This window comes from Salmo trutta, chromosome 5 (genome assembly GCF_901001165.1).
Source record: "Salmo trutta chromosome 5, fSalTru1.1, whole genome shotgun sequence".
NCBI lineage: Eukaryota > Metazoa > Chordata > Actinopteri > Salmoniformes > Salmonidae > Salmo > Salmo trutta.
Genome location: NC_042961.1, coordinates 22,305,452 through 22,324,403, shown reverse-complemented (window position 1 = coordinate 22,324,403; position 18,952 = coordinate 22,305,452). Strand labels below are relative to the sequence as shown.

Here is an 18,952-nt window from a genome sequence, read left to right as displayed (position 1 = left end):
TTCTTTCAAAAACATGGACATTTCTAAGTGACCCCAAACCTTTGAATGGTAGTGTATATATAAACAGTGGTGTAAAGCACTTAAGATTTTGGTGTATCTGTACTTTACTATTTATATTTTTGCCAACTTTTACTTCACTACATTCCAAAAGAAAATAATGTACTTTTTACTCCTTACATTTTCCCTGACACCTAAAAGTACTCGTTACATTTTGACAGGAAAATGGTCCAATTCACACACTTATCAAGAGAACATCCTTGGTCATCCCTACTGCAATTGATCTGGCGGGGTCATTAAACACAAATGCTTTGTTTGTAAATTAGAGTGTTGGAGTGGGCCCCTGGCTATCCGTCATTAAAAAAAAGAAATTGTGCCGTCTGGTTTGCTTAATATAAGGAATTTTAAATGGTTTATACTTTTACTTTTGATACTTAAGTACATTTTAGTAATTCCATTTACTTTTGATACATGTATTTAAAGCCAAATACTTTTAGACTTTTACTCAAGTAGTATTTTACTAGGTGACTCACTTTTACTTGAGTAATTTTCTATTAAGGTATCTATACTGTTACTCAAGTATGACAATTGAGTACTTTTTCTACCACTGTATATAAACTACTATGCTGCATATACAGTTACGCAGTTCTAATAAAATAACACAGAGACCAGTAATGACCAGAGCTCTCCTCCTTGCCCGTCCCGTCTGTGTGAGTCAACCTCTCTCCTGGTGGGATGTTGATCCCAGCCCCAGCTAGCCATAACGGCTGAGGTTACCTCTCCGCCCATAGAAGCTGCCAAAACAAGGCCCATCAGCTTTCTAGGTGTAAAACCAGCGCCACCTGCTGATGATCCAGTAAACACTCATTTATCTCCATGCTCATAATTTACCCTGGGGTCCCTCGCTGCTCCAGCTGCAGCCAAGAACACAAAATCAAGTCCACGATCACACAGACCACCCGCAGGGAGCGACCCCACTGCTAGAGCTACATCTGGAAGCAAACAAGTTGAGCACAACTCAGAGGATTAAGTTCTTATGGAGAAGAAGAAAAACATTTCCTTTCTTTTTGTTTTCCTTTCAACGGTCAGAATCTAGGGCAGCAGATCCTACAATGTCCCAGCCTGTTACTGTACTGTGCTGTATATGATCATGGTAGTCTATTTTCAAAAAATGGGCTTCCACGGTCTGTCTCTCCTTGTATATAAGGGAGGCACTTCAGATGTCCTCAGGTCCTGCTGCTACTAAAGAGTTACAAGGCCATCCATGTTTAGGAGCACAGTAAATCATACTATAGCGAACAAGTCTGTCCCAAGCACTGGGAAAGATACGCACAGCAACAGCACCCATTCCAAGTCAACTCTTAAAGTTAATGTGACAATAACACTGTCACTGAGACTTACACAGAAGTGTTACCATGGTAGGTGACTTTCACTAGAACCACTCAACTATTGGAACATCTGTCTGCCATGGCGATACAATTTCAACTCAAACACTGACTCATCCTTAAACTAAACAATGTATCGTCATAACGTCATTCATCTCCTGTTTCTCACACCGCTGCCAGTGAAATGGGGATTCCAACTAAATATTTAATAGGCGATTACTCATATGGGCCAGTTTGTGATCCTGATGCATAGAGACAGAGATAACCAGAGGGGAAAAGTCTGAAGTCTCTCCCATGCAGATACATTTGACTGATTCACTATATCCTCTGGCTAACACCCCTTTACACTCCTTTAAAAACACGTCCAATCGTTCGCTCTCTCCCCTAACATCCTTTTCCTGCACTATGCCAATCGGAGGAAGAGAGACAGAGGCGAGGTGATAAGAACATTAGAATTCCAGTGACCTGCCAACTTGCCAAGAGAAATGGGCTGCTTCCTCACCGGCCCGGCTGGTGTGTGTGTGCTGCGTTTGTGCTTGTGTGTGTGGTGGTGGGGGGGATCCTAATAACACCTCCAGCCTGTGGGCCTGAGAGAGGGGAGAGAGACACAGCCAGGCTCATTGTTCCAGGGCCTGCGACCTTTCCATGGGGAACTGGCTGGTGGGTGGGAGGCTCATTTCCGAGGATTGTTGGAGGGCTTTGAAAACTTCAGAAGGAGGGGAGATGTGGTGCGAGTGCATGTGTTCTGCGAGTGTATGTGAGTGAGGGGAACAGGGGGAGGGGACTCTGAGACTGGGGAGGATTTTTGGAGATGGGGCGGGGTATTTCCAAAACCAACTCTTTTAAAACAAATAGCAGTCCCGGAGAGGCCTCAGATGCTTTTGGCAGCTAGCTAGCGTGGATAGATCAGGACCAGGCAGGGAAGCAGACATGACAGCCGTGGGGGAACTGATGCTGCTGGTGCTGGGGCTGATGGTGACGGCTCACTGTGAGGTTAGGGCTAGAGACCCTGAGGTGGAGGAAGAGGACCAAGGCTTGCCTGTGGAGAGAGGAGGCTGGGATACCCAGGGGGTGGGTGTCCACCCTGGACCTGGGAAGTTTGACATCCCCCACCTGAGGAATGGACCCCATGGCCGCAGACCTGACATCCCTGGCTCTGCCCACCACCCCGTAAGGCACGGGTCACATGGGCAACCCCATCAGGCTGGTCCTGGACAACGCCCCCTGGGTCTGCTGCCCAAGGAGACTGCACCACCACCAGGAGAGGGAGGGAGCTACCCAGCCCGCACCGGGTAAGTGTTTGTTCACAGTAGCTAGCCACTTCTCAGCTGATAGGCAGCCAGTGCAGACAAGTATCTATAGGAGTAGAAAAATACACCACCTGTGGCTCTACAAACACAAACATGCAATTTCTCAGCATGTACATCAAACAGAACATTCAATGTTTGGTCTAACAGCATGTATGTAATAGCAGCAAATAACCTGGGTTCTCTCACAAATGCCTAGAAATATGTATTTTATGAGGGCTGGGTTTCAAAAGGGGGTGTCTTCCTGCAGGCTTTTTCCCTCTCTGCACATTCAACTCTTTCCGACCTCTCCTTTGTGGAAACATTTGGTATCTCTTCAATCTTCCTCTGCAATCAGCACGAAGCTCGTGCTCATGGAGGAAACTAAACAAAGGCAAAGTGGTTTAGCAAACATTTACATGTGCCCTCAGCAGAAGGAGTCCGTAAACAAACTGCTACGGTTTCACTGGCCGGGTGTGTCATAACTAGGCTCAGGGTTTTCCTTACCCAAGCCTAATCAATAGTAATTCATCTTAATTGCAGAGAAAGACAGCCCTAGGTTTCCTGTACTTTGTGCTCGAGGCCCAAGCTGCTGGCAGAGCGTGATCTTTGCTCCAGACAGTTACTGGACACCGTCATTATTCTAACCCAGATACATACATTACACCCCAAATTGTCTGATCCCCCGATAATGTGCTCCCTGAGGAGCTAGCCCAAACAGCCAGCGATTACCCCTCCTTAAGAGCAGCCACTTAAACGTTTACTTTACGATGTTGTTCAAAGAATACCTTTTTCTTGTGTGTCACCCCTATTACTGTAATGGAGTGCAGGTTTGGGCCGAGGAGTGTGCGGTTGTGACCTGTGATATCTCTGATGGACAATTTTCATTGGAGGCTCTTGTGGCGGAGGTGGCTGGGGGTCAATGGGAGGTTCAACTTATGAAGACGGGTATATTCAGTCAGTGTGAAGAGCTCTTACTCTGCAATGGAAAACGTATACTGTCTTTTGCTACCTCGGAATGGTTAGATTGAATACGTGAAAAGGTATTCAGGCGAGTCCTTGCTCTTCATTGTTTAAAAATCTATGCACTTCGGCCTTGGAATCTGTAAAGGGAAAACCATTGGTTGTTAAGAATAAAAATAAATAAAACATTCTGCAAACTGAAATTTGTCAGAGCGAGCACTGACTATTCGAAGGAAAAAATGTTTTTTCTTTTTAAAATGTCAATTTTTTGTTGTTACAAACATACATTTGTCCTCCAACAGTGTCTGAGTACCTTTAGCACATGAATAACACTGACTAACAGATCAGATATCTCAGTTTATTTTAGTGCTGAATGGTTTTCAGTACAGTGTTATTGGCATGTGTTCATCCCCAGGGTGTAACAGATCCGGTTGTTTTGGTGTGTATACTGCCTGAGAGAGTGCTCAGGGTCTAGGTGATACGTGTGTGTGTGTGGGTGTGCTACGGTGCTAGGATTATTCCCTCTGGGGGTGCAAACATTGTGCTTCACTGCTGGGTCTGAGGAGGTTCCTTCTGCACACAATGCATTTGTAAGAACAAGGGGGTGGGCGATGAATGTGGATACGCGAGGGGCGTCGGGATGGACAGCTCACGGCTGACCTGAGGCGTTGGGCCATTGGGAGCTCTGAAAGGCCACAGACAGGGAGGGAATGTACTGTAGACCTGTGGACTACTACATTGTAGCTAGCAAACAGAACTACGTGGACACAAAGTGGAGCAGGCCCAGACAACAGGCTAAACAACTCAGTACAAGGACCCGTGAACAAGGCAAGTATGAGGGAGGAGTAGTTAACTGCTTAAGCTGTTTTAATGAATTCTGCTCGGATATTTAAATGCAACACAGAGCACTCTAGTGTGTGATGGATGGGCCATATGTAGCATCATCGCTAATGGCATTGCATAATTAACTGTCCTTTTACGACAATCATATTTCACAAATGTCTTTCATGACGCACTATCATTAAAATCAACATAATAGGAAGAAAAGCTAAAATAATGAAATCAAGACATGTTCAAGTCTAAAGCCTGGCCCTCCGGCTGGGGTCTGTAGAAGGTTTCTGAGGCGGTTCTTACCCCCCCCTCGCGGGAGGCTCTGCCGTGGGCTCCGCTGATTACATCTCCCAGCTCCAGGTTCCAGAGCGGAAACTCCGTCCCATCCGCTCCCTTCCTATCTCTCAGCCGCCCGTCCCGGACCACTCGGAAAAGGGCATTCTAACCCACCACCAACGCAGCACGAATGGCTTCGTGTCTGGAATAGATGTGTGGCAGATTTTGCTTGTTGCTGCAATGCGCTCACTTTACACTCACTCTCTGACTCACTGTCACAAAATATGGCCTAAGGGAATCAGCTTTGATTCTCGGCGTTCTTGGCCTTGCCGCTCTGCCAGTGGCATTGGCACAAAGGCCTTTTGTGTACAGTCGGGTTTCAGAGTCCATGTCGACTCAGTGGCTAACAGGGCCTCCATACTCATCTGGTTATTTTCTCTTTTGTTTCTGAATCAACATCTGCAGCAGTCAGGGTCCACACTTTGAACACTCTCCGACACAATGTGGCTTTTCTTGAACTAAATAAATTTGAAAAAAGGCCACAGCGCAGCATAAAGGGGACAGTGTTATCCAGGCCAGCTGTACTGTATAAGCAACAAGCAAAGAGGAGTCTGGGCTTTGAAACCAAAAACAAAGCTCTTCTGTTAATATTAGTTCTTCACTTCTCTTGCGAAAGGAGTATCTGGGTCTGGTGGTGTTAGTACTATAAAAAAAAATATCTGATTTAGCGTCATGACATGACTCTTCAACAAGACTACAGAGCCTCTTAGCTAACTTGATTAACCCTGTTTGGCAACCTCGGCTCTCCTCCCAAGCCAGAGGCCTGATCAACCCCACTGACCTCAATGACTAGACTGTGGGAGAGGCCGGTGTCGCAGTGTGATCACAGCTCTAGTATCATATCACCATGATAGAGAAACTCCCCACCAAAGCTGTGAGGGTTTGCCAAATGCATTTGCAGTGGAAAGTGACTGGGGAAAAGGATTCGAGATTCTCACATCTTCCCCAGTGTGTGTATGTTGTGTGTGTGTGTGTATGTTGTCTGTGTATGTTGATATGCTGCGTGGCGGAGTGTCCCAGGATGGAGTAGGTTACGATGTATGAGAGCGTCAGAGACTTCCTTCCTGGTCGAAGCCAGAGATGGGAGCCGTAGGCCTACAGGAGGTAATTACACAGCTATTGTGCTCTCCCAGGGATGGCCCTCCATGATGTCACAGCAGACCAGGAGGAAGTGACATGGGGCAGATCTGACGCAGACCTGCCAAGCGAGTAGCACGCCGGTGGGGTTGAGCGTGGAAGGGGCAAGTATCGTAGAGGTCAAGAGGACATTGACAAATTGGAATTCACATTGAGAAATGTGAATTTCCAATGAAAATGTTCAACTGTTCAAGCAAGCAGTGTGTGGGAAACCTAATTCCTAGAATTGTATGAATCACATTGCCACTGCTGGGGGGTTGGTAAGAATCCAGTATCCACTTTTTTCTCTGCCAGAAAGTGAGTGCACATTTCACTTGGGATGGCAGAAAGCGCAGGGGCCACCAGACCAATGTTCCCATATTGTAAAAATGGCATAATATTGTTCTATTGTGAAATACCAAAAGACGAGCTCAAATGCATAACACCGTTTGTGACACACTAGAGGCCAAAACAAACTGTACGGGGGTAAATAGTCAAAGTATCAGTGACCCTCCAGTCATTTCACCAAACATTCCACACTCGGAGTTTACATTCAGTCCTGTTGAACGAGGATATTGCTCAATATTTTATCTGTTTGGCATCGGAAGGGAAACAATCTCCTTGTATTTGCTGTCTTATGGCGGTCCTCATGTACTGAACATTTATTAGACGAGCTTGTTTGTTGTGGCACTGTTTAGTCTGTGTAGAGGTGAACACTGTGGTAGAGCTGGGGACTGTTAGAGGGGGATCAAGAGACCCTGTTCTCTCAGTTTATGAAATATGAGATTAGTGCTGGGTTATGTTGTGACACCCCTCCCACTAACTCTTTATTCAGCATGAGTTCCCCTCCTACAGAGCCCACGCATTTATAGCTCACCTGGCCAAGAGAAAGACAGGCTTGGATCGGAGTGAGGGAAAAGGTGAACCCTCTTGTTCTCCTCATCAGCAGAGGTCAAATGTCTCCGGTCTACACATTCTCGGGCTCTGCAGTCTAGAATAATTCTCAAACGAGCCGTGGCGGTACGTGTCTCTGTGCAATACATGAATGACTTTGGCCACACTCCAATATCAGGGCCACAACGATGCGGCCACTTGCTTGTCAACCGCCAGTTGTCTTGGAAACAGAGGAAGTATTTTGGTTTTATCCTCTCTCACTCCTCTGCAGCTGCACCCCTGAAGACTTCAAGGGTCTTTGTTTGGTGTGGCCTGGACACAGAGGTGGTGGAATAGAGAGCCAATGACACACTCATGTTGAGGATCTTCCAATACAAGGTGCTGGTACCATGACTGAGGAACAGAGAGGGGGGATAAGGCTGAGAATGGCACATGCATACATCGCTACGTCTAAAAGTGATTCTTTAACCTTGAACGGCTGAGCTAGGTCAGATAGAGCTTGTCCTACTCAGGAAAACCTCGCAGTCAAACACACATAAACACACACACGCAGACTTAATTAACCCTTGACCGGTGTCCCCTCCGTACAATGCTACAGACCACAGTGGAAGGGAGTGGTTTGGCAAAACATAACAGCCACTTCACTTGGCCTTTCCATCCACGTGGGGTCTCTGAGTCACAGGTTCAGCAAGGTGAGCCAGAAAAAACACTAAAACACCAGATCTGACGTGTCACACTAACTGCTCCCCCACCACACGCGTCAGTTCGAGGGGCCCCAGGGCGCCTGCTCGCCTGGTGTTTACAGTCAACTCTTTCCCTCGTTGATGACCTCACGTCTGATTGTGTCCTGATTGCGAGGGACAAGGGGGCGTGGGGTTTGTCTCAGACAGGGGCCACCCAGGAGAGGTGAAATCCATCCCCCCTCCACACCTGTTTCACCTGGGTCAGGGGCTGGTGGAGAGATGACCCATGCTGTGATGTAGACTGACCCCTGGCTATCCTTCATTTTCTCTAATGGGCTGTTTGGACAGTTGGTCTGGAACAGGTTAGCGCAGCTCAGTGCGGTGCTGGTTAGGCAGGGTCAGAAGGGGAGAGCCGCTGTAGCAAATGACGGTCATGGGGGTCAAAGGGAAGACGACGGCATAAGTCTCCAGAAACTATCTGAGATAGATAAACACTTATGGAATTCATTGAAATCAAACAATTCTGGTGGAAAATGAAAGGGAATACCATTTCCCCGATTAGACATGAAGACAGCGGTGTGAAGGTCCTGAAAATAAATCCAGCCCATAGATGTCTTTGGCCGGCCATTAGGCGCTGCCTACGTGCTGAGAAGGCAGAGTTGGAAGCAGGGAATCCTTTTTTCAGCGCTACCCTTGGGAGGAACCAGGCAGGTGAGTCACCATGCCAAGGCTCTGAAGCTGGCTGTAAAAGGCTCATTAGTAATGGGGGGTAGATAGGGGTCAGGAGGGAGACTGCACTAGGAGTGGTAAGACAACTCGACAACAAAGCCACTGTAAAACGGAAAAATATTTGGGAAACGTCTTTTGAAATGTAGGCCACCCAAACACACAAACAATACGTGCTTCAAGAGTCTAACAGCACCCAAATAAGGTTGAATGAAAAGGCAGATGCTGCCGCATGGATTTTTATTTTTGGCCCCGTTAACAATAAATCAAAATAAATGAAAATGAACACTATGCATTATAACTGTTAAGTTATGGGAAAGTCCAGTGGTCAGTGCCTCTCTGGAGCGGATGTTATGTTTGTAGCCCTGACCTGTAGAAACAGGAAGGATAACCACAGAATTGCAAACAAGCAAACTGTGAGACCGCAGCAGCAGTTAAGACGGAGAGAGCTGTAAGCCCAGGAGGAAGATGGACCTTTACCCCTGGCAACCTGATTATCTCAACTGTCTCCCAGCTTCCTGTTTCATTACACATAGATATTGCACAGTATCAATGGAATGACGCCGTTTGCTTGTGTCCTCTTCCAGAAATTGGTGTGCATTCGTGCACCGCCGCATTGAAACCGTTGTTGAATCCTGTGGCACAGAAAAATATACCATCAAGTCCCAGAGCCCCTGTCCCAATGGCACGCCTGACTGCCAGCTCGTCATGTGAGTTCAGCCCACTGCGCATTCAAACGTCAACCACATGTTAACAGCACACTGCATTCCATTACAGATTGACAATGCACACTCAAATTCCCCCACACACTGCTCAAGGCAGCATTCTCATATAATAACAATAATAACACAAATATCTCCAACACACATCTTATTTACGATCCATCAGTTCAATTTCAGGTGAAATCCAATGTGTGTGTGTGTGTGTGTGTGGTTGTGACCTTGTTCTCTGTGTTAAGGTACAAGCTCTCTATCCGGCCAGTGTACAGAGAGAAGCAAAAGATCTTCACAGCCCTGTTGTGGAGGTGCTGCCCAGAACACGGAGGGGAGAACTGTGAGGAAACAGGTACTGAAACAGAGATACACACATGATGTATACTTTAGGACCCCTAGTAGTGGCCATTTTAGCATGTAAATCTTGGTGGGGCAAACAAAAAAAAGATATGTTTAGATGCATGCCAGAAAAGACACTTCACAACACTAAACAATACATTAATTGCACAATAACACCGATAAACGGTGCCCACAAACTGTTAGGGCCTAAAGCTGTCCCAACATAAGAGCTTTCTTTCCAGTACAATGGAGTGAATCCTTACCACTGCTACACCTGGCTATCAGCGCAGCCTTGTCTGGCAGGGAAACAGTTCATTGAGCCTAATTTACTGCCTTTTTAAAAAACATGGCTGACTTGCTTAAACAAATGTGGGTTCTACTGACAATTGAGATGTACAAACTATGGCATAAGGGAAAAATGAGCGGATAAGAGGCATTCTGTAATTTCGATTAAGACATTAATGAGTGAGCTACGACGGACGTAGTCAATATAACTATGTGTTCAGCACTTTTGAAATGTACAGTGACAGAAGGCAGAACATGGGCTGCTCTTACAGTATTTTCCCTGTACACCAAGTCAGAACCGTTGGTATAAATAAAGGGGGCATAAAAGCAGACAATGAAACCTCTTACAATATTAGATTACATTTCTCAAACAGGTTATAGGCTACATGTGCAGCACCACCGAATCAGAACAGCAACGTTAGGTGAAATTAAGAGGTGAAAATACACCAAATTATTAGGGTGAGGCACATGGGCTACTAACAGCTTACTACACAACATACACGTAGTATTACTTTCGTAGCTACAGTATGCATATATCCATTGCATATTACATAATTTATGCAGCAGCATACAATACATTTTTGGACTCACCTTGGCTTGTGATGTGCTCACTTAAACATGAAGGTGGCGCGGCGGTTTTGTCATCAAACTTTGTCATCAAAGTCTGTCATTCTCTGTATGGTGGGAACTCTGGGGAAAAAAATAAACACAGCTACTCCATTGAATAGCAGGCTACTGTTTGCTTTGCAATGCTTGCAGTTAGCCACTGATTCCTTTCAAACGACTCATTGTTGAATTTGCAATTTCCAACCTGTTGTGTAATGTTTATGTCCAATGAGCACCGATACATTTTATCTATAATTTCTCTTCATATGACAAGGATTAAAAAGGATGACAAGGATTTGCCAGTAGATTGTCGACTTGATTCATGATGACTGCTAGCTAAGACTTTGAAAGTATGATGTTGACATGATCAGTCAAACAACTTGATTTGACGTAATTTTATCTGTGGCCAATGACCTGGAGCCTTCTTGGAAGGCCACTTGTAATATAACTCTATGGCAGGTCCCAAAGAAAGGCCTGACATTTTGGATGTCTACTCTTACTAAGGACATAAACTTGGCGATGACGTAGTGTCCCCATGAGTGACAGAACACTGAGCCAATCACGGTGATATGCTCCTATTTTTTGCTGGCTCACCCCACCACCACAGAAAGCACTGAGCTAGGCTGAAACACCTGCATTTAGGAGCTGCCTTACTCAAGAAAACAAAAAAGAGACCATGTGTGTATGCAGATTTATTAACTGAATGAGATAATATATATAATTTTTTTTGTATTTTTTTACATTGCTTTCAAACTGATATGTGACACGTATTAATACCAAAATAACATGCAAAACAGGCAAGCCCCCCCAATTTGTTTTATTTGTAGTAATTGTTAGCAATTGCATTTTGGCATAAGAAGTAACCTTATGGTGCAATATGTCTCCACAGGCCTACTCTAGGCTTTCTCCTTTCTACTTGATGAGTTTGGCTCCGACTCTTTTTACTAAGAGCAAGATTTAGGTTCTTTCGCTCAGCGACAACTCTCGAACAGGTTTCCCATGTGTGAAATGGCCCTTAACTCGGCGAGAGACACCGGCTGAGAAAGTCATGTGTTTACGAAAGCTGGTGGAACCAATAAAAGTAACATCCACTCCCTGCGCTCCTGCTCTCCTCTCGCTTCCTCTTTCCGTCTCTATTCCTCAGTGGCTGACGGCCATGTGTCTGACCCTGTGGATCCGACGGTGGCAGGACAACCACATTCCGGAGACACCGAGCCTTACCACACAGGTAGGTCTGCTCATCTGACCCGTCTGTTTACATGTTGGGGGGGTTACTGGGTGAGCTGGCCCTCAATCAAACGCCCCGTGCCGCCCTCTCCGCCTCAAACAAACTGAACAAACCGAGGAAACGCTAGTGCGCCAGGAGAACGAGCATTTGTGTAAAAGCTATAGCAGGCCGTGGGAAGTTCATCTCCCAGGGGAGGGAGGAAAGGGTGTGTGAACCGTTCTCAGGGCATCAAGCAACGCTGTAAAGGGGGTGTGACCTAAAAATAAGCCAGGGACCTAAAAATAACCCTCTGCCCCTTTGGGCCAGTTCTAGGCCAAAGTAAAAGACGTAAAGTCCCCCGTTATCGGCTGGTCCGCTTTCAGTCCCTCCACGCCCCTCATAGAGAGGGCTTCCTAAACAGCAAAGTTCTCATTATTCATTCTTGACCACTACTGGAGTCGAATAGATATTGTGTTAAACACACTAATCAAGCACACACACAGGGTTAGCTGAAGTGGGGTCAGAAGTGGGGGACAGAGAGCTAACCCAAGGCTATGGTTCTCATGGTCAGGGGAGAGAGACACAGCTACTACTCTGTGCCACTGTGTTGAATGAAAGCCTCTCCTAACATCCCATCGATCTGTCTGTTGTCTGTCGGTCTAGGTGCACAGTCTAGACTCACCCACCAGGCTGAGAGGGAGCAGAATGACTTCCAGGTGTCTGAGAATCCTCTGTACGAACTCCATGCCTCAGAGGCTGACAACAACAACAAACACACAGAGTCCCGAGAGTCCCCCTCATACCCTCGACAGGCCCAGGAGCACATCCCTCACCATGGCTACGACCACCCCCACAACCCTAACCACCACCAGCGGGATTTCAACCATGGAGGTAAGTTGGGACCTTAGAGTCACCAGTACTGTACTAACGTCATGTTAATCACAGTGGGAAAAAGTTAGGATGCCTGGTTAAATAAGTTATAAGTTAGGACCACAGAGGCCAGGTTTGTGACTGTGCTTAATGAGGTAAATCAGGGCCATGGAAAGGAGACAGGGTAATCAACACCCCTAAAATCAAGACAATGAAAAGGAGACAGGGTAATCATCAACACCCCTAAAATCAGGGCCAAGAAAAGGAGGCAGGGTAATCATCAACACCCCTAAAATCAAGACAATGAAAAGGAGGCAGGGTAATCATCAACACCCCTAAAATCAGGGCCAAGAAAAGGAGGCAGGGTAATCATCAACACCCCTAAAATCAGGGCCAAGAAAAGGAGGCAGGGTAATCATCAACACCCCTAAAATCAGGGCCAAGAAAAGGAGGCAGGGTAATCATCAACACCCCTAAAATTAGGGCCATGAAAAGGAGGCAGGGTAATCATCAACACCCCTAAAATCAGGGCCATGAAAAGGAGGCAGGGTAATCATCAACACCCCTAAAATCAGGGCCATGAAAAGGAGGCAGGGTAATCATCAACACCCCTAAATACTTCTATTTCTCTAAGCTCCCGTCTGGCATGTTAATACTCCCAGCTGTTATTTATGCACTACTGTCTGGTCAACTGCCTGTCTCATTCACATCCTCTGAGAGAATCGACAGGCTTTAGACTAGTGCAGTAAAAAACCCACAGCTGAATGGGGGAAGGCTTGACCAGGGAAAATACACGTACATCTATGGGGAGCATTTCTACGACTCCATCCCTCCGCAGAGACACCTCTAGCTTAGTGCCCCCCCCCCCCAACCCCCTTTATACTCATTACAGTTTCCTTCTCAGGATATCCTCTCTTTCTTCTGGGAAAAATGTCCCCACCCCCATTACATTTTGTGTGTGGATGATGTAATCCGCAGTGGGATGGTGATATAGCGTAAGGTCTCATATTATAGCCACACACATTGAAGGGTGCCATAGTTTTTGCTGCTGTGGTACATTCACTTCCTGTGACATATTCTTCTTGTTTGGGAAAGGCGAAAACAGGCTAAGGCCATGACGTAATGTCTGGATGAATAAATTACTGATCAGACTTCCATCAACTCAGACTAAAGACAAATCGGCCTACATGTTATTGTTAAAGTTTCTCTTTAGCATAGCTGGGAAATTAGTGAAGGGGCTAGCTGGAGGAGGTCAGCCTGCACATCTATTTGAAAACACTACTTTCCTACTTCTTTTGATCGGTGGGATTTCTTTTTTTTTGGAGAACCTCTTCCAACTTTGTAAAACTCTCATGGCGGGGGGGCGACCTGATTTCCTCTCTCGGTATGACCTCACTGTATCTGACCTCTTAGAGGGAAAGCATGAGGGAACAGTGTTTTTCTCCCTGAATTAATGGAGGGTCTTTCCAATGTTATTAGAAAAACAAGCCCTAAATGACAAAAGGCCCTCTGATCACATAGATCCCACTTTAAAGCAGAACAGCTTGGGGGTCTGGACTCTGTCCAGATACAAGGGTGACAGTGTCAGAACTGGGACTTATTCCCAGGGGGCATACATGTATAGCCTCGCAAGTCGCCTGATCTCGCGAGCTTACATCAATGTTCGCTGCACAGCAGTAATCAGTCTGGTAATTAATACATGTGGGTGGGGGAATTCAATGTCAGACATAGACACTCCCACAGACAGTTTCTAGGAAGATGTGAAAATCCCTGGAGCATGTATCATTGTAAAAGGAACTGTGTCCATTAGGGCTGTCTCTGGTGTGCAAAAACACTGCCATGAAACAAACCAATCCAACAATAAATCACTGGGCTTTCTTGTAAACAAAGAGGTTCAGTCAGGAAGACCAATACATAAGGGACATTAAATGTCCAAATATAGGTCTGAAAATGTTATTATTCCTATTTTTGGCAGCTTGGCATTTGACTTTGAAAACAATTTTTGGGGATAAAACCAAACACATGTTGAAGACTTCTTGAGAGACAAAAGGCTCTCATAACTGTTCCTAAAGAACTAACGGCACAACTGATATGAATGGCTTTTCCAAGAGAATACATTCTAAAAGGTATTGAAAAGGAGCCTTGCTCTGTTCCTATACACATTGATGTGTGTGTGTACAATTGTTGAGGTGTCATCTCAGCCTTGTGCACAGTTTCAAAGTGGATATGTCTAAAACTGAAAATGTGTCTAGTTCTGATGCTTTAAACCGATTGATGTGAGTAAATGTTGTACTCTGACTTCCTGGATTGTCTCCCAGATCCAATCAGGGATGAGGTGGAGGCTATCCCTCTACTGCCCTACCAAGACTCCCAGTCTCCCCTCCCTCTGCTCCACATGATGGCCCTGCTAATGTCCCAGCTCCAGCCCATGTTGGATGGCTTCAACCGCACCTTGGAGCACCTAACCCAGGAGGTCGAGGGTCTGTCCCGGGATGTGGCTCTGCTCCGGAACTCTCAGTGGGAGGTAGAGGAGGAGGCCCTGCGTGGAGCAGGGGCTGGAGAGGGTCCCGAGGCCTTCGAGGCTAAGCTGGAGCAGAGTTTCCAAGACACCAAGGAGGTGAGGAGGGAACTGGAGAGACAGAGAGCTGAGATGGCAGACAGGCTACACTCCCAGCATGCCATGCTGCACTATAACATCACCAACTTCAAGACAGACATTGACGGCAAGATCAAACGCAACCACAAGATGTTACAGGTCAGCGAATCCCTCATTAATGTATCTCATGGCATGGTAACGCAACTATTTCATAATTAAAAACTTTTAGATTTAGTTCTTCACTTCTGCGTTAGTAACAGACTTTTAGACTTGCACATTATGGGCATTAAGTGAGAAACATTCTTCATGTCTTTCATGGCTCCTGGGTAGGTTAATCTCCAGTCCATGAATGCCACCTTGTCAGACATGAAGCTGGAGCAGGACCGTCTCAGTGAAGTGCTCCAGAGGCACCTGACCATCCCAGGGGCTAGGAGAGAACCCAGCCAGGTCCAACCCAGTCAGGTCCAGCAGCCTCCAAAGGACTCAGCAGTGTGGGAGGCTATCGCCCGTCTGGACAACATGGTGGTCAACAACACAGTGAGGGTAAATGCCCTGGTGGAAGACCTAGAGATGGCCAATGACAACGTCCTGGACCTGAAGAGGGGCTTCCGAGGCCTTGAGGAGAACATTGCCCAGACGGGGAGGAACAGCCAGATCCAGTTCATGGAGACGGGCCTGGAGGTGGAAGCGGCTAAAGTAGCCGTGCTGAACCGCGTCAATGAACTGGCCAGCAACCTGACCATCCACTCGGAGCAGCTGCAGGAGATGGAGACTGACATGGACTACCTGTACACACAATTCTACCAGAACGTCAGCGGTGCCGGACACTGTGACTGCAAGGCATTCACCGCCTCCTTCTCCCGCCTGGAGCAGGGCCTGACCAACGTCACCGAGCTGGCCAACGACAATCGGCTGGCCCTGGATGGAAGTACCGATGCTGGGTCGGAGCACTGGGGTCCCTCTGTGGACGAAATCATGGCCTCCCTGGCCTTTGAGCAAGAGAAGAGCAGAACTCTCCAACACAACCTGACTCAACTGATGACCTCAGTCCTGGGCAGCCACAGGGACGTGCTCAGCCTGCAGGAGAGCGACAAGAGGTTGGCCGCTGAGATGCGCCACCTCTCCAGCTCCTTTTACTCTTTGTTGAAGGACGCTATCCGCCACACTGAAGTGCTGGAGATGCTTCTGGGGGAGGAGGTGATGGGGTTCATGGACTGGCCCCTCCATGAACAGGAGGCTCACTCCATCCCCGCGCTGCAGAAGAGGCTCCAGCACATGCAGCAGCAGATCAGGGGCCAGAACCTCAGCCTCACCACCCTGCTGGAGGCTGCCCGGGCAGAGGAAGTCCCGTCCTCAGACGAGCCCTCCGTGCTAGTAGACTTGGCCTCCCGCGGGCTGAAGAGGAGGAGTGGAGATCAGAGGAGTGACCACCTCATGGACTCAGCAGCCTCTGAGGACCGGCAAGACTACTCGGACAGTGACCTGTGGAGCCTTGAGAAAGCAGTGGAGGAGCTGGGGGAGAAGGTCAACAGGCTGGAGTACAGACCTTGCCCTGGCAGCTGCAACATCACAAAAGACAGCGCCTCTGGTGGTGTGGAGGCCAAAATGCAGGTGGAGGTGGCCTGGCTGAGGAAGGGTCTAGAGAATCATCTGCGGCTCTTTAAGAATGTTTTCAGTAACTCAGAGGGGCTGGCCGAATCAGAGAGCACCCTGGACCTGGACCAGCTGTGGGCCCTGATGAAGAGGAAGGAAAGGAAGAGACAGAGGAAGCGCAAGGACAAGAAAGAGGGGATAAAAGATCATATTGGAGAGAGCGCTAACCTTCGCAGCAGGAGGGCTACATCAGGTAGGCATCAATCTATAAAAAAACAAAAACAGACAATCGCATAGCTACAGGGAACTGCCAAAATAAAGGAAACACTTGAGGGATACAAATTATATTGAAAGCAGGTGCTTCCACACAGGTGTGGTTCCTGAGTTAATTAAGTAATTAACATCCCATCATACTTAGGGTCATGTTTAAAAATGCCCAGTTGCTCATTATTTTGGCTACAGTGGCTAAATCTGTGGCCTTTTCTCTACTGCATAATCCTCACGTCCTCTCCATGCCTTCTTTTCAAAACCCATTGGAAGAGAAGGTCAGAGGGGAGGGACCTCTGGCTTTCTCATCCAATGGGTTTTGAGGAGGCGGAGAGAGGACGTGAGGAGTATGCAATTGAGAATCTAGCAAAGACTTCGAAAGAGGGGTCTCAAAGGAGCATAGGGGGTTAAAAGGGTGTGTGTGTTTGTCAGTCACCAGATCCCAACCCAATTGGAACACTTATGGGAGATTCTGCAGAGGCGGCTGAGACAGCATTTTCCACCACCATCAACAAAACACCAAATGATGGAATTTCTCGTGGAAGTAGTATCGTATCCCTCCAATAGAGTTCCAGACACTTTTAGAATCTAAGCCAAGGACCATTGAAGCTGTTCCTCGTCGTGGTGGCCCAACGCCCTATTAAGACGCTTTGTTGGCGTTTCCTTTATTTTGGCAGTTATCTGTACCTCTATCATACTGGGCCACATTTCTTTCTAAACCTCCACTAAGACCAGAATGCACTTTAAACAAAGAAAGATCCTTGGAGATCTATACAGTGCAACACCCTCAAGTAAGTGTTAGCAATGGATTAAAATGAGCTTCTTAGCATGACTGAGGGTATCAACATTACCAGCAACTCTAATAGACAATACAAGACTGACCCCTGGTGAATTTTTTTTTTTTAGTTCAGGCTTATAAAAGTGGTCTAAGCATAAGTATAGTGAGTGTCTATGACAAGGGTTCATATCAACAGATAGCAGAGAACAGCTGACAATTCCCCGTCTCTTTCTCTTTCAGTTCTATCCAAGCTGAGGGACAGTCCCCTGATGTTTCTGGCCAGAAGCATACAGCGCAGCAGGCCAAGTGACAGCCTACTGGTGTCGGAGGACACATCCCTAAACCTCGGCCAGATGTACTCCACTCACACCGGGATGTTCCAAGCACCTTTAGCAGGGGTCTACCTCTTCGTGCTGACACTGAACTTTGAACCTGGTCCCTCGCTATCTGGGCTGAGGAGAGAGAATGGGGAGCTGGCTGCCACTCTGCATCAGGACAAGATGGCATCGTATGGCCCCGTCACCCGTGTGTGTCTCCTACAGCTGCGGCGAGGAGAGGAGCTCCGCCTCGAACTGTTGGGAGGGACTCTGGTGACTGATGACCCTAACGACAACATCTTTGCTGGGCTTCTCCTTCACCACACCACCTGAGGGAGCTGTGGCCGGTCCGCAGTCAGAGGAGAGACGTTCAATCACTAGAGGGGAGCGAAATCAATCACTAGACTAACAGCTGCTATGCCACCCGCGTTTCAATCTCTTACATTGATATTGGGAGGAGCGTATAAAAAAAAAGGTTAAGTGAGTATAAACGTGTTTCCTTTGTCATACAGTATACCACTTAAAAGCGTTGCAATACAACTTCCCTGAAGTTATTGTAGGCTGTTATAAGGGAAACGGGAGCATGAGCATTCTGGACCATAAAACCATATTCTATAGAAAACACTGACTCAGAATATAAAGGTGGGCTCTTTAAGATATCACATGCTACCATAATAGTGTGCCTTCAAAGTGCTTTATGACTGCAACATTGCTTATACATGTATGAGGACCCAGGTATAGAAAAACCATTTTCTACAAGACACTGGCTCCATACAGTCTACAGTGAACATAAATCAATCAAGTGAAGGGACAGTGGAATTGATTGTGTGAAGAGGTGAACTCTATATTACAGTACATCAATGCATGTTCCTCCTCCAGCAGACGGACGTGCTAGACACCTTACTAGGTTAAGCCTCATCAACAAAGTAAATAACCCAAGACCAGACCACAAAGTTGTGTACTAAAATAAGGTTATTTACTTAAAAATTGATACATTGGACAGGCTGTATAGAGAATAGTTTTCTTTCCTTGGTAAACTCATAAAGGCCAGATGCTGTACAAAAACACATTAAAGATTTACACAGAGATTATTCTATATGGTTTTCTTGCATGTTACAAACAACAGGAAAACACTAGTTACTGCTTGGGTGAAGTATTTTTCTT

General features: G+C 46.7%; 1 protein-coding gene across 1 annotated transcript; it reads left to right on the top strand.

Annotated features, from left to right (window-relative positions):
* The first annotated feature begins 2,261 nt into the window (after positions 1-2,261).
* On the top strand, positions 2,262-18,876 carry LOC115193872 (multimerin-2). The gene is made up of 8 exons (XM_029752984.1): positions 2,262-2,674; positions 8,805-8,927; positions 9,176-9,282; positions 11,305-11,388; positions 12,031-12,258; positions 14,556-14,992; positions 15,164-16,679; positions 17,712-18,876. The coding sequence occupies exons 1-8, from the start codon at positions 2,313-2,315 to the stop codon at positions 18,119-18,121; spliced, it is 3,267 nt and encodes a 1,088-aa protein (XP_029608844.1). The 5' UTR covers positions 2,262-2,312; the 3' UTR covers positions 18,122-18,876.
* Positions 18,877-18,952: the final 76 nt, after the last annotated feature.

Bases quoted from the DNA above. Each gene is read 5' to 3' on its own strand.
- LOC115193872 (XM_029752984.1), top strand. From the start codon at position 2,313: ATGACAGCCGTGGGGGAACTGATGCTGCTGGTGCTGGGGCTGATGGTG. The intron at 8,928-9,175 runs GTGAGTTCAGCC...CTCTGTGTTAAG, and splicing joins CCTGACTGCCAGCTCGTCAT to GTACAAGCTCTCTATCCGGC. The intron at 9,283-11,304 runs GTACTGAAACAG...TCTATTCCTCAG, and splicing joins GGAGAACTGTGAGGAAACAG to TGGCTGACGGCCATGTGTCT.